The sequence below is a fragment of the Malaclemys terrapin genome, chromosome 1, assembly GCF_027887155.1.
Source record: "Malaclemys terrapin pileata isolate rMalTer1 chromosome 1, rMalTer1.hap1, whole genome shotgun sequence".
NCBI classification, from domain to species: domain Eukaryota; kingdom Metazoa; phylum Chordata; order Testudines; family Emydidae; genus Malaclemys; species Malaclemys terrapin.
In genome coordinates, this window is record NC_071505.1 from 354,024,642 (window position 1) to 354,038,472 (window position 13,831).

At 47.6% G+C, this 13,831-nt stretch overlaps 2 protein-coding genes across 2 annotated transcripts; one reads left to right on the plus strand and one right to left on the minus strand.

Annotated features, from left to right (window-relative positions):
- Positions 1-2,703: 2,703 nt before the first annotated feature.
- On the plus strand, positions 2,704-3,651 carry LOC128833934 (olfactory receptor 52R1-like). The gene has a single exon (XM_054022237.1). It carries the CDS (start codon positions 2,704-2,706, stop codon positions 3,649-3,651), a length of 948 nt encoding a protein of 315 aa, XP_053878212.1.
- Positions 3,652-8,456: 4,805 nt separating this feature from the next.
- LOC128833943 (olfactory receptor 52K2-like) lies at positions 8,457-9,398 on the minus strand. Its single transcript, XM_054022249.1, has one exon. The coding sequence runs from the start codon at positions 9,396-9,398 to the stop codon at positions 8,457-8,459; it is 942 nt and encodes a 313-aa protein (XP_053878224.1).
- Between the last annotated feature and the right edge of the window lie 4,433 nt (positions 9,399-13,831).

The following is a 13,831-nucleotide window of genomic DNA, read 5'->3' on the forward strand; positions in this document are numbered from 1 at the left end:
TGTTACTCTGAAACTTATTAGAGCATAAGCTTTCGTGGGCTACTGCCCACTTCTTCGGATGCATACTGAGTGGAATATATATTGAGGAGATATATATACACACATACAGAGAGCATGAACAGGTGGGAGTTGTCTTACCAACTCTGAGAGGCCAATTAATTAAGAGAAAAAAAAACTTTTGAAGTGATAATCAAGCTAGCCCAGTACAGACAGTTTGATAAGAAGTGTGAGAATACTTACAAGGGGAGATAGATTCAATGTTTGTAATGGCTCAGCCATTCCCAGTCCTTATTCAATCCTGAGTTGATTGTGTCTAGTTTGCCTATCAATTCCAGCTCAGCAGTCTCTCGTTGGAGTCTGTTTTTGAAGTTTTTCTGTTGTAATATAGCCACCCGCAGGTCTGTCATTGAATGACCAGACAGGTTAAAGTGTTCTCCCACTGGTTTTTCAGTATTATGATTCCTGATGTCAGATTTTTGTCCATTAATTCTTTTGCGTAGAGTAGCCCACGAAAGCTTATGCTCTAATAAACTTGTTAGTCTCTAAGGTGCAACAAGTACTCCTGTTCTTTTTGTGGATACAGACTAACACGGCTGCTACTCTGAAACTGCATCCCTTAGTAAGTTGTTTCAATGGTCAATTACCCTCATTAAAGATATGCACCTTTGTAGCTGGGTGGTCACCCGCTCCTGCCTGGGAAGGGTTAAAGCTAGCCCTGCAGAGGGCTGGGGCTGGGGAAGGAAAGACCTGGACTGATTGGGGGAAGCAGCTGCAGCTGGCCCACGCCCCAATCAGAGCCCAGATGGCCCTATAAAGGCCTGAGCCAGGAGCAAGGAGACACTCACTCTCTGCATTCAGAGAGAGAAGGGGCCTGGCTAGCTAGAGACAGGGTGCCTGAGAGGAGCAGGGCTGGGGAAAGGCAGAGGAGCTGGGGAAGCTCCAGCCTGGAAAGCCCCAGGCTGCAGCCTAGTATTAGGCCAAGGGGTACTGGGGGTTGCAGAGGGCAGCTCAGGAGTAGGCCAAGGCAGCAGGTCCAAACTCAACCTTGCCAGTAATGAGTAGGCTGATACTGCAGTCTGCCCCAGAGTGTGGGGCTAGACAATGACTGGCAGTAGCCTTATACTGAGGCGAGGTGGGAATAGTGGGTGGGGGTTCCCCAGGGAGGGGAGACCCTAAGAATGAGGGTTACTGCTAGGAGGCAGCACCCCAGGTACAGGGGCACTGAGGTCCAGGGAGGGGCACGGGGGCCAAGCGGTAGTGGATCACCAGCCTGCAGAGCGTGCTCCGGGCTGGAAATTGAGCTAATTCCCGGAAGAGACCAGCAGGAGGTGCCGCAGGCGTGAGTCTGCTCCCTTACAACCTTATTTCCTGATTGTCTTGGTTCAGCTTCCAGTCATTAAGAACATAAGAATGGCCGTACTGGGTCAGACCAAAGGTCCATCCAGCCCAGTATCCTGTCTGCCGACAGTGGCCAATGCCAGGTGCCCCAGAGGGAGTGAACCTAACAGGCAATGATCAAGTGATCTCTCTCCTGCCATCCATCTCCACCCTCTGACAGACAGAGGGTAGGGACACCATTCCTTACCCGTCCTGGCTAATAGCCATTAACGGACTTAACCTCCATGAATTTATCCAGTTCTCTTTTAAACCCTGTATTAGTCCTAGCCATAGTGTCTAAGTGCCAGCATGTGAAGGTCTTTTCCATTTTGTCAAAACGAACAAGCAGCTTGGTTGAGATGCAGCATGATCTAGGGGCTAGGGTATGGGACTGGAGACCCAAGCTCTTTTCCTGGCTCTTTCACTGACCTGCCCTGTGAACTTGGGCAAGTCGTCTCTCTGTGCTTCTGTTTCTCCTCCCACCTTGTGTCTGTCTTTGCTATTTAAACTGCCAGCTCTTCAAGTCAGGGACTGGACAGTGCCTTAGCACAATGGGGTCCCAGTCTCAGGTGGGGCTTCTAACCATGACAGCAGTACAAAAATAAGTCAGCTTGTAAAGAAAACACACCCACCATTGTTTCAAGAAACAACACCACAAAGATTACACCCCACATTGATGTGCCACTCACTAACGAGCTCTGAATCACAACTTCTCTGACTATCCCCCTTCTCCTGAGACTTCTCGGGTTTTAATCCTCTTTTCTCCAACTGGGGTTACCTTTTGCTAAAAGGCTGTGCCTGTGTCTCCAATGAGGTTTGGCTAATGTGGCTCATACAGTCATTAGTATATCAACACCCATGTTAGGTTTTTTTTTTTTTTTTTGCACACAGATTTATGCATTTGTCTTTTTGTCCTTTCCTTTCCTTAGTTTTCTGGGAGGAATCAAAAGGGACAGAGAGAATACTGCACTGATTAACAAAGGAAAAAAAGTAAGAGTGCATTACCTTCATAACACTTCACTGTATTCACAGAAAGCCAGAAGAAGAAAGGGAACCGAATGTCAAAGGGGAGAAGCAAATAAACCAAAAAACCCCAGTCTCGTGAAGAGATAGACTGCACTGCCACAATCTCTAACTCCAGTGATTCTGGGCAAGTTGCTGTCCTGGGACTGGAGCTGGTATTTGGAAAAGAGGAACTTGATCCAATATTCAGTAACTCACTTGCACCCCTGTTTCCCAGGAACTGAATCAGCCCTCATGGGTTCTTTGCTGCCTGTTTAGAGGGTCAAAGCTCTCCCAGCACAGGTAGGAGAAAAACAGCATGTCATGTCATGTCCGAACACCAGCACCTTCTCCCACCCTGCCACCTTCCTCCTGGTCGGCATCCCTGGACTGCAGGAGGCCCAGTTCTGGATCGCCTTCCCTTTCTGCATCATGTATGTCATTGCCATGCTGGGAAATGTCATTGTTCTCTGTGTTATAAAGACAGAGCGAAGTTTGCATGAGCCCATGTACCTCTTCCTGGCCATGCTGGCCGTCACCGACGTGGTTTTGTCCACGTCCACCCTGCCCAAAATGCTGAGCATCTTCTGGCTGGGCTCCAGGGAGATCGGGTTCCATGCCTGCCTCACCCAGATGTTCTTTGTGCACGCCTTCTCGTCGGTGGAGTCGGGTGTACTCATGGCCATGGCCTTGGATCGCTACGTGGCCATCTGCTGCCCCCTCCGGCACTCCAGCACCCTGTCCGTCCCAGCCATAGTGACAATGGGGAGCCTGGTGCTGGCACGCGGAGTCCTTCTGGTGAGCCCCTTCTCCCTCCTTGTCCGCAGGCTGCCCTTTTGCCAGCGCTGCCTCATCTCCCACTCATACTGCGAGCACATGGCCGTGGTGAAGCTGGTGTGTGGGGATGCTACAGTCAGTATCATTTATGGACTATTTGTGGCTTTTATGGTGGTCGGGATTGACTTGTTTGTCATCTCCGTGTCCTATGCTATGATCCTCCAGGCTATACTCAGACTCCCGTACATGGACACCCGTCTCAAGGCCTTCAGCACCTGTGCATCTCACTTGTGTGTCATCCTTGCATTTTACATCCCTGGACTCTTCACGTTCCTCACCCACCGCTTTGGCCACAATGTGCCCCACCATGTCCACATCCTGGTGGCCAATCTCTACCTGCTGTTACCCCCCACCTTAAACCCAATTGTGTATGGAGTGCAAACCAAACAGATCCGGAAGAGGGTTCTCCGTATCTTCCAGCAGAAAGGAATCTGAGCAGTGTGTGCCTGTCTAATTTAATCTAGGAATATAAAACATTCATCACCATGACCTCTAACCCATTCATGATCTGCCATCACTCACACTAGTATGTGAGCATAGAGATGTCACCATGGACTCCGGGTGGGTTCCACCTTCCCTTCCTGACCAAGGAAGGCATCTCATCCGATCACCTCTTCTCTCAGCTCCCATGATACCCTCTGCTTGGGCGCTGGATGTCTCATTGGTGGGGATCTCTGTAACCCATCACTCTTAATGGTTTATATCAGCTTTTAGTAATGGTTTGTTGTATAACAAAAATCACCTGGTCACAGGTGGGTCCCAAACAACTGTGTCTAGTAAATATACCCTGAAGTTCAAGGCTCAGGTATAAACGGGCTGGTTTCTGGTGGCTTCTGAAATGTAGAACACATTGAGCTCTGTTACAGCACTCACAAACAATTCAAAGGGATACTACTCTAATCCTATACATTACAGATATTAATGTTTGGTATCCATTATAGAGCTGCTTAGCACCATATATAGACTGGAAATCATCCAAAACAAAACTCGTCTTGCCCCTGAATAGATCCCAGTTTAATTCACACATTGTTCCTAAAATAGACGGCAACACTATTGTGAATAATGGAGGAATAGGCCCAAGAAACACAGACACACACCTGGCACATGGGGCCGAAAGACGCAGACACACATGGGTCTCCTGTGAGGGGAATGGGCCCGAGATACTTAGGCACTGGCCTGGACCATATGAGGGGATCCACGCCAAGAGACATTGAGACGCGTCTTGACACTGTGAGGGAAATGCACTAGATAGATGCAGACACATCTAGCCCCTGTAAGGGGAATGGGGCTGTCAGCGTTCCTTCCCCACTCTGAACTCTGGGGTACAGATGTGGGGACCCACATGAAAGATCCGCTAAGCTTATTTTCACCAGCTTAGGTTAAAAACTTCCCCAAGGCACAAATTCCACCTTGTCCTTAAACAGTATGCTGCCACCACCAAGTGATTTAGACAAAGAATCAGGGAAAGGACCACTTGGAGTCCTATTCCCCCAAAATATTCCCCCAAGTCCTTCACCCCCTTTTCCTGGGGAAGGCTTGAGAATAATCCCCTCACCAATTGGTACAGGTGAACACAGACCCAAACCTTTGGATCTTAAGAACAATGAAAAATCAATGAGGTTCTTAAAAGAAGAATTTATTTAAAATATATAAAAGAATCACCTCTGTAAAATCAGGATGGAAGATAACTTTACAGGGTAACAAAAAGATTCAAAACACAGAGGATTTCCCCTCCAGGCAAAACTTTAAAGTTGCAAAAACAAGGATAAACCTCCCTCTTAGCACAGGGAAAATTCACAAGCTACAACAAAAGATAATCTAACCCATTTCCTTACTATTACTTACTATTTCTGAAAGACTAGATGCTTAGTTCAGATCTGGCTTAGGGAGATGTATTTTCCCTGCCCTGGTTCCTTGCTGACTCTGAGAGAACAAAGGAACCCAAAAACAAAAACCTTCCCCCATAGATTTGAAAGTATCTTCTCCCCTTATTGGTCCTTTTGGTCAGGTGCCAACCAGGTTATCTGAGATTCTTAACCGTTTACAGGTAAGGAGGGATTTTATGCTAACCTTAGCTGTGTGTTTATGACAGGGGCTGAGAGAGGCAGACACACGCCTGGCTCCTGTGAGGAGAAAGGGGCCAAAGGACACAGTAACAGAACACGCCTGGCCCCTATGAGGGGAATAGGGCCAAGAGATGCAGACATGACACACGCCCTACCCCTCTGTGAGGGCAATGGGGCAAACAGAAGTAGACAGGCCTGGCCTCTGTGCATGGAAGGGGCAGAAAGACACAGACACACTCACAGCTCCTGAGAGGGGAACGGGGCAGAGAGATGCAGGCACACATCCAGTCCCTGTGAGGGGAAAAGGGCTGAAAGACAGACACACGCCTGGCCCAGGGGAAGGGAATAGAGCCAAGAGACACAGACACACACCCAGCCCCTCTATGAGGGGAATGGGGCAAAAAGATGCAAACACATGCCTGGGCCCTGTCAGGGGAATGGGGCCATGAGATGAAGACACATGGTTGGCCCATGTGTGGAAAACAGTGTTTAGAAACACCGACACATGGCCAGCCTCTATGAGGGGCTTGGGGCTGGGAGAGGCAGACACATGTGTCATGGGTTCGGTCACAGACACCCCCTTAAGACTGTCACATGATGTGCTGAAATTACCACTGAGCCCATTTTCCCTGCCAGCTTGGGACTCCAGAACCCTGTCTTGTTGAGCCAAGCACACTAGCATGCTACAACACAGATCTAAGGTCTGGGGCGTGCCCTCAAAGCTGCATGCCTAAACTGAGAAGAGCTCAGCAAGGTACCTGACTCCAGCAGTCAGATACTCAGACCCAAGGGGGTCTAAACCCCGTTAAATCCACCTTACTTTGTATAAAGCTTATACAGGGTAAATTCATAAGTGTTCACCCTCTTTATCACTGAAAGAGAGATATGCACAAACTGTTAGCCTCCACAGGTAACAATTACATACACTGGGTTTATTAATTTAAAAAAGTGATTTTATTAAGTATAAAAAGTAGGATTTAAGTGGTTTTAAGTAATAACAGACAGAACAAAGTAAGTCATTAAGAAAAATAAAAAAAAACACGCAAGGCTAAGCTTAATACACGAAGAAACTGGTTATATTTAATATCTCACCCTCAAAGATGTTCCATTAAGCTTCTTTCACAGACTAGACTCCTTCCTAGTCTGGGCCCAATCCTTCCCCCTGGTTCAGTCTTTGTTAGTTCCAGCAGACATCTTAGGTGGTAAACCGGGAATTTCCTCACGACTGGCCGCCTCCTTTGTCCTGCTTCACCCCCATATATAGATTTGGCAAAAGGCAGGAGTTCTTTCTCTCAGTTTGACCCTCTCCCCAGTTTTTCATGGAAAAGTACAAGGTTTAAGATGGATTCCAGTATCAGGTGACATGGTGACATGTCCCTGCAAGACACCAGTCTCCATTCTTTATGCTCTGGCCCACACATCCATAGGATTGTTAAGCTTTATTGTCTGCTAATGGGCAGTTAAGCCCCATCTGGCTTCCTCATTGAAGACCCTGAAGTGTAAGCAGAGCGTGTGACCCAAAGTCTTGAAAATAAAATATAGATACATAAGACAATATTCCTAACTTCCTCTGCAAAAATGATACATGCATGCAAATAGAATAATCATTTCCAGCAAATGGCAGCCTTTCTAAGGACATGTTATATGAAGGTATTTTGCATAAAGCATATTCCAGTTATGTCATATTCATATTCATAAGCATATTTTCATAATACATATGGAGTGCAACATCACAACATGCTCAGTCCCTGTGAGCAGAATGGGAGCCAGAGATGCAATCACGTGGCTGGCCTCTTCCTGCCCCATAGGAGCAGCAATGGAGTTCCAGGCACACTAAGAGAGGCAGGTACAGACTGAGGAGCTGGGACAGAGTCACCAGAAGGTGCCTGGCCCCTAGCACGGAGGTGTGGCTGAGAGTTGAACGCACAGCAAAAATCCTTAAGAGAGGATGGTGGAAAGGAGAGGAGATGGGCATGGTCCCCTCACTAGTAGTGGGTCTTGTAATGCAATGCTAAACTGTATTGCACTCTTGAGCTACTCAGTGTCCTCCAGGAAAGACTCTTGTTACCAGCCCTATTGTCCTCTGTTCACAGTCCATAGAGACACCCCGCTCCCCCCCATACACATTTCTTTACAACGGCCAGTCATTAGGTCTCTGTCAAGTCCCAGTCATAGTCTTCTTCACAAAGCTCTTTGCTGTAGAGAGAACCCCTCCTACCCCTTCCCAGGCCTCTCCTACTGTCCCCAGGCAGAGGGTCAGCTGAGATAGTCAGTGAAGATCTTTCTGGCCTGGGAACCTGTGAAAGACTCTGAGAGGTGAGAGAGGTAGCTGGCTGAGCATGGGAGGGAGGGTGGCAGGGGGGAGAGGGGCAGCCAGCTAGGCTCTAGAGGGCATGTGTTGGGAGCGAGAGTGGCAACTGCCTGGGCATGAGAGGGTGCATGGAGGGTGGGGGGAGATGCAGTTGGCTGGGCACAAGAGCGTGCATGGGGGGAGATGCAGCCAGCTGAGCATGAGTTTGCCATATGGTAGATTGGGGGCTTGGTTTGTGGTTAAGGCTCTGGACCAGGGCTCAGATCTGGGTTCACTGCCTCGGGCTGAGCTCCTATCTATTCCAGTCTCCTCTGTCTGACAGTGACCAGATCAGATGAAAGACCCTCGCAGTGGGGGTTAACCTTTTCCCAGGCGACATTTCTTCCTCACTCCCAATCAGAGAGGTTGGCTGGTGCCCTGAAGCAATTGCTGGCTTTGTCTTAGACTCCTTGTGTGATCTTGGGCAAGTACTTGGGCTGTCTAGGACTCATCCCTCACCTGTGATGTGGGGTGACCACAACCCTGCCTTGCCCACGATCGGTCCATCTTGTCTGTCCAGATGGAATTTCATGGGGCAGGGCTGGTTTCTAGCTGTATATTGTACAGCACCTTGCACAATGAGGCTCTGATCTCGCTGGGTCGGGTGGAAATGACAACTGATAATGAAGTTCTAGACCAGTGAGTAACATGTTCTAGAGCAGTAAAAAATTAAAACCGTGTTGTACTGCAGACCCAGAAAAGTGTGTTTATTCCCCCCACTGCTCAGGTGGGTTTCCACATCAGCTGGTGACTGAGCCGTCTGGATCCCCAGCCCTGCTGTCCCTGGACCTTGCTCCCCAGCTGCTGACCTGTTCCATGGGCCTTCAGGCTGGTTTGATGCCCAGAAGGTGGAGCACACTTTCCCGGATGCCCGAGGTTCTCACCCCATAGATGATGGGGTTCATCATGGGAGGGAAGAGCAGGTACATGTTGGCGATGAGGATGTGAATGTGAGGAGCCATGAGGCCAAAGCGGTGGGAGAAGTAGGTGAAGATCGCAGGGGTGTAAAACACCAACATGACGAAGACGTGGGAGCTACAGGTGCTGAGGGACTTGTTTTGTGCCTCCTTGGAGGGGAGGCTGAAGACAGCCCGCAGGATCAGGATGTAGGACAGGACAATGAGGATAAAATCTAATCCCCCGGTGAGAAACGCTACAGCCAGACTATAGGCACTCATGACTGTCATGTCCGCACAGGCCAGTTTCACCAGCGCCATGAACTCACAATAGGTGTGAGAAATGACATGGGTCCTGCAGTATGGGAGCTGCTTCAGCAGGAATGGGTGAGGGCCCAGTAAAATGGCCCCCCTCATCACAACGCCCAGCCCTATCTTGGCTACGACCCGATTGGTGAGGATGTCTGAGTGTCGCAGCGGGTTACAGATAGCGACGTAGCGATCGAAGGCCATGGCCAGCATGAACCCGGACTCCATGCAAGAAACTGAGTGAATTAAAAAAATCTGGGCCAGGCAAGCATTGGAGTGAATGGCTCGGTCGCTGAACCAGAATATGCAGAGGGTTTTGGGCAGGGTGGTGGTGGATACGACCAGGTCGGCCAGTGCCAGCATGGAAAGGAAAAGGTACATGGGCTCGTGGAGGCTCAGCTCCATCTTGATAACAGCCAGGAGGAGGCCGTTCCCCAGGAGGGACAGAATGTAGACGGAGCAGAAGGGGATGGAGATCCAGACATGTGCCGCCTCCAGCCCCGGGATGCCAAGGAGGATGAAGGTGGAGGGGTGGAGCATGGTCCAGTTGGAAGTTGCCATGGTGAGGCTGGTTGGGTCTGTTCAGATCCACGGCACGGATGCTTCCTGCCCCTGTAAATAACTATTAAAACAATGATTAACCATCTGATGGGAACATGATAAGGTGGTGTTTTTTCAGCATTAGTTCTTCACCTGTCCTGTGCTAATGCCAAATGAAGAGTGAGTCACAAATAGCCTATTACTGGCTCCCGCACTGCAGCCATTCCACCCTCATTACAGAGCTTTTAGCGGTAAGGGAGCGCTCTGTAGCAGTTCAAAGCTCTGTTTTTTTTCTCTACACTCCTCTCATTAGATGCTCTACGAACTGTCCATGAAAAACCTGCCTGAAAATAGACTCATCAGGCTCAATCCTGAGCTGGTGTAAATGGGCAGAGAGCCATTAGAGTTGTACCATTTACACCAGCGGGAGATCTGGCCCATTGCCGCCAGCTGAAAGAGAGACCTGATTTGAACGGGTTTTACTAATTGTGCAAAGCCTCCTGAATACCTGAGCAGGGGAGGGGAGGGAAAGTGATATGAGCATTACTGTTCATGTGGGAAATGGGTTTGGATGTCTCAGCCCTGATTCTTCAGGGAAAACAGTGGCCAATTAGTCCCTTTGAGGGAACCTCAGGAGAGAGGGTGGGGTGGAGTGTGCCCTGGACTTAGAGGCAGGTTCTATTGTTTAGAGATGAGGCCTATTGGAATGGTCTCAGGGATTGTCGATTGGCCCCATGACGCTTTCTGCAGGGCTGTCAAGCCAGCATGAATTAGAATCATAGAATATCAGGGTTGAAAGGGAGCTCAGGAGGTATCTAGTCCAACCCCCTGCTCAAAGCAGGACCAATTCCCAACTAAATCATCCCTGACAGGGCTTTGTCAAGCCGGGCCTTAAAAACTTTTAAGGAAGGAGATTCCACCACCTCCCTAGGAAACCCATTCCAGTGCTTCACCACCCTCCTAGTTAAAAAGTGTTTCCTAATATCCAACCTAGACCTCCCCCACCGCAACTTGAGACCATTGCTCCTTGTTCTGTCATCTGGTACCATTGAGAACAGCCGAGCTCCATCCTCTTTGCAACCCCCCTTCAGGTAGTTGGAGGCTGCTATCAAATCCCCCCTCACTCGTCTCTTCTGCAGACTAAATAAGCCCAGTTTCCTCAGTTCAGCCACTCCTCATAAGTCATGTGTTGAAGCCCCCTAATCATTTTTTGTTTCCCTCCACTGGATTCTCTGCAGTTTCTCCATTGTTCTTTCTAGCAATAAATTCACATGAGAAGAGCAAAACTGCAGCTGGACTGATTCTGTTGTGTCTAACGTCTCTTTTGCAGGATTCACAATTAGAGCAAAGCTGCCCTCCTGGAGTGCCGGCAGACTCAGGGCTGAGCCCTGCATATTCCTGGGAGAGATGTGGCCATTCTCATGGCCCTGCCTTTTGGAGGAAGGACGCAGAAGGTTCATACCATAGGTCTGACCTGGGAGCCTCTGAGCCCAGGAGTTCCATGGACATTCATAGAATCATAGAATATCAGGGTTGGAAGGGACCTCAGGAGGTCATCTAGTCCAACCCCCTGCTCAAAGCAGGACAAATCCCCAGACATATTTTTGCCCCAAATCCCTACATGACCCCTCCAAGGATTGAACTCACAACTCTGAGTTTAGCATTGATGGGAGTTTTGCACGAAAAAGCACCAAAAGGATTGGGACCAAATGATTTCATGATGAGAATGGAGGGCACACTTGCCAGCTTCTCCTCCAATGACGTTCTCGCTCCTCCATCTAGTGTCTATGGATTTGTCAACAGTGCAGCTGGAGACGTCGCTCCGAACTCTGATAGAGCCAGCATGTTAAACACAGCAGGGTAGCCTTGATGGTGCGGGTGCCAAGTTCAAGCCCTTCAGAACCCCTAGCTGTGTTTTTGGGAAGCTGGACTGTTCGAGGGCTTGCGCTGCGGCAGCTACGCTTCTATCTGTAATGAGCGAGCTGGGTCAGAGCTGGTGTGGGTACGTCTGCACGAGTTGGGATTTACACCTCCAGACATAGCCTGACTTGTTTTTAAGGAACCCTTTTGGTAACTTTCCACCACACCATCAGTAGTAACCATGCCAGCATTCATAGCTCAGCCTACAGTGACTGAGCCGTGAGCAGAGTTTTGCCGACTATCCAAGTGCAATGTACTAGTTGCTTTGTGCATGCTAGGAAAACTTCCACCAGCTCCTAGCCTGGATTTTCTAGGGTCACTGGGTGCAAAGTCGAGCTCGGAGCGCATGCAAACATGGGGTTGCACTGGTTAAATGTTGGGTGCGATTTTAAACTCATTCAGTTAAACTGGTGCAAAAGACTTTGTGCACAGTTTGATTGCAGTTTAGTTTAGCAAGTTTAGGGAGAGTTTTAAGCTATAATAAAAGTGTCCGCACAAGGATTTACATCTCTTTAACTAAACCAGTTTAGTTACAATGGTGCACGTCTGTGGGCTTGTCCTCTTGTACACTGCTACAGCGTGTAGCTGCCTGAAGATATCGTCATCACAATTTCAGTCCAACGCAGCTGCATTGCAGGATACACTGACAATAACCTCCCAGCCAAATTCTACCTTCAGCCAGGTGCAAGCGGTTGCTGTTGGAACCAATGGGACCTAGGTGGGAGACACTTTGTGATGCAGAATCAGACCCCCACAAAGAACATACTATCAATCCACCAGTGCTGCCTAGAATTTACAGGGGTCTTTGCCACACAGGGGAGAGCTGAGAAACCTACATTACCCAGGGTTATCAAAACCCCTAACAGGAGCAACTTCACTATTTCACTTCAGGTGGTGTGAAGAATAAATCAACACAAACTCAGGGATTCGGTTTGATCAAGGAGTAATGCAAGTCAGCATGCTCTTGCCTAACACTGCTGTTAATTACATGTAAGCGCACACAGACATAAGCAACAGGTTTAGAACAACCCAGATATTCACCTACATTCTGAGACAGCATTGAGTAATCAGAGACGTGCCAGTGCTGGCCAGACACCTCCCTTCTGGGGTGTAAAGATGTCAGGAACCCATCTCTCCCAGGACGGCTCCTGAGGACACTTTAGAATTTAAACTCTTTATAACTAACTTTTATAAAACATATAGGTCACAATGACCTCTATTAAGTGATTACTTTTTTAAAATGTCAATGAACTTATTAGTGGCATCTGGACTTAAGGATGTTTATTTACATTTTTTTTTATTATTTTTACAGCAACAAAGAGTCCTGTGGCACCTTATAGACTAACAGATGTATTGGAGCATGAGCCTTCGTGATTGAATACCCACTTCGTCAAACACATGTGACGCATGCGTCTGACGAAGTGGGTATTCACCCACGAAAGCTTATGCTCCAATACATCTATTAGTCTATATGGTGCCACAGGACTCTCTGTTGCTGTTTACAGACACAGACTAACACGGCTACCCCTCTGATACTTATTTTTAGTTATTTACTTTTTTTATACTGATTAGAAAAACTGCCAGTACTTATGACCTTGCTTCTGATAGCCTGTCCCCAAACTAACCCTTAACTATGTGGTGTTCTATTTTATTTATTCATCATGGCGGAGTGCACGTAATATGGTTGCAATTAGCTAGATCACATTCTGGGGTATATACATTGTTTAAATCCATGGCAACATTCCCCTTTTAAAGGCCATATATTTTAAATATTGAGGCCTTTACATATATATGAGTCCAGTGAGTTTCTTTCGAAAGTCCATCATCAGGCTCCAGGCTCTCAAACGAGACTTAGCAGGAATTTTCTCACTGGCACTTTTGGTTTCATCCCTGACTTTGCCTCACTAAAGACCAGACATCAGGTACTTATTTTCGGGAAGGGCCCATGGTTTGATTAATATATTTTTTTTATTCAGCATTACAGTTCTAAGAGCACAACAACCAATGCCACCTGAAGCATTGGAATCACCACAATTGTATGTATAGCCAAATTGAACATAACCAATGTCATCCCAACAATGTGCCCCTCCCACTGTGTGCCAAATCTCTGCTAACCCTTTTAATTACTGTTTAATTTTATTAGCAATGTGGTGGACAGTAACCATGACGTTACACGTCTCCTGCCTAGCAACTTGCAAATAATATTTTAAATAGGAATGCTCCAATAACATTTTAATAGCAATTACATTTATTTGAATGGGTACAGGCATTTCATTGGAGTATGAGGTGTAGTTTACTATTAATTGGCTGAATTTTAATTTAGGCACTTGATAGTCAAAATTACATTTTTAATGGCTTCAATTGTACAAAAGCACTTATTTTGGGGGGACTCTGGGTTACACATCATGAATTATGAGCACAGGACACTAACTTTCAAGGCATACACAATTATTACCCACATAAGCAGCTACAGATGTATTTGCAAATGGATTAATAACAAAATGACATTTTTAACTACTTTTTAATATATATTT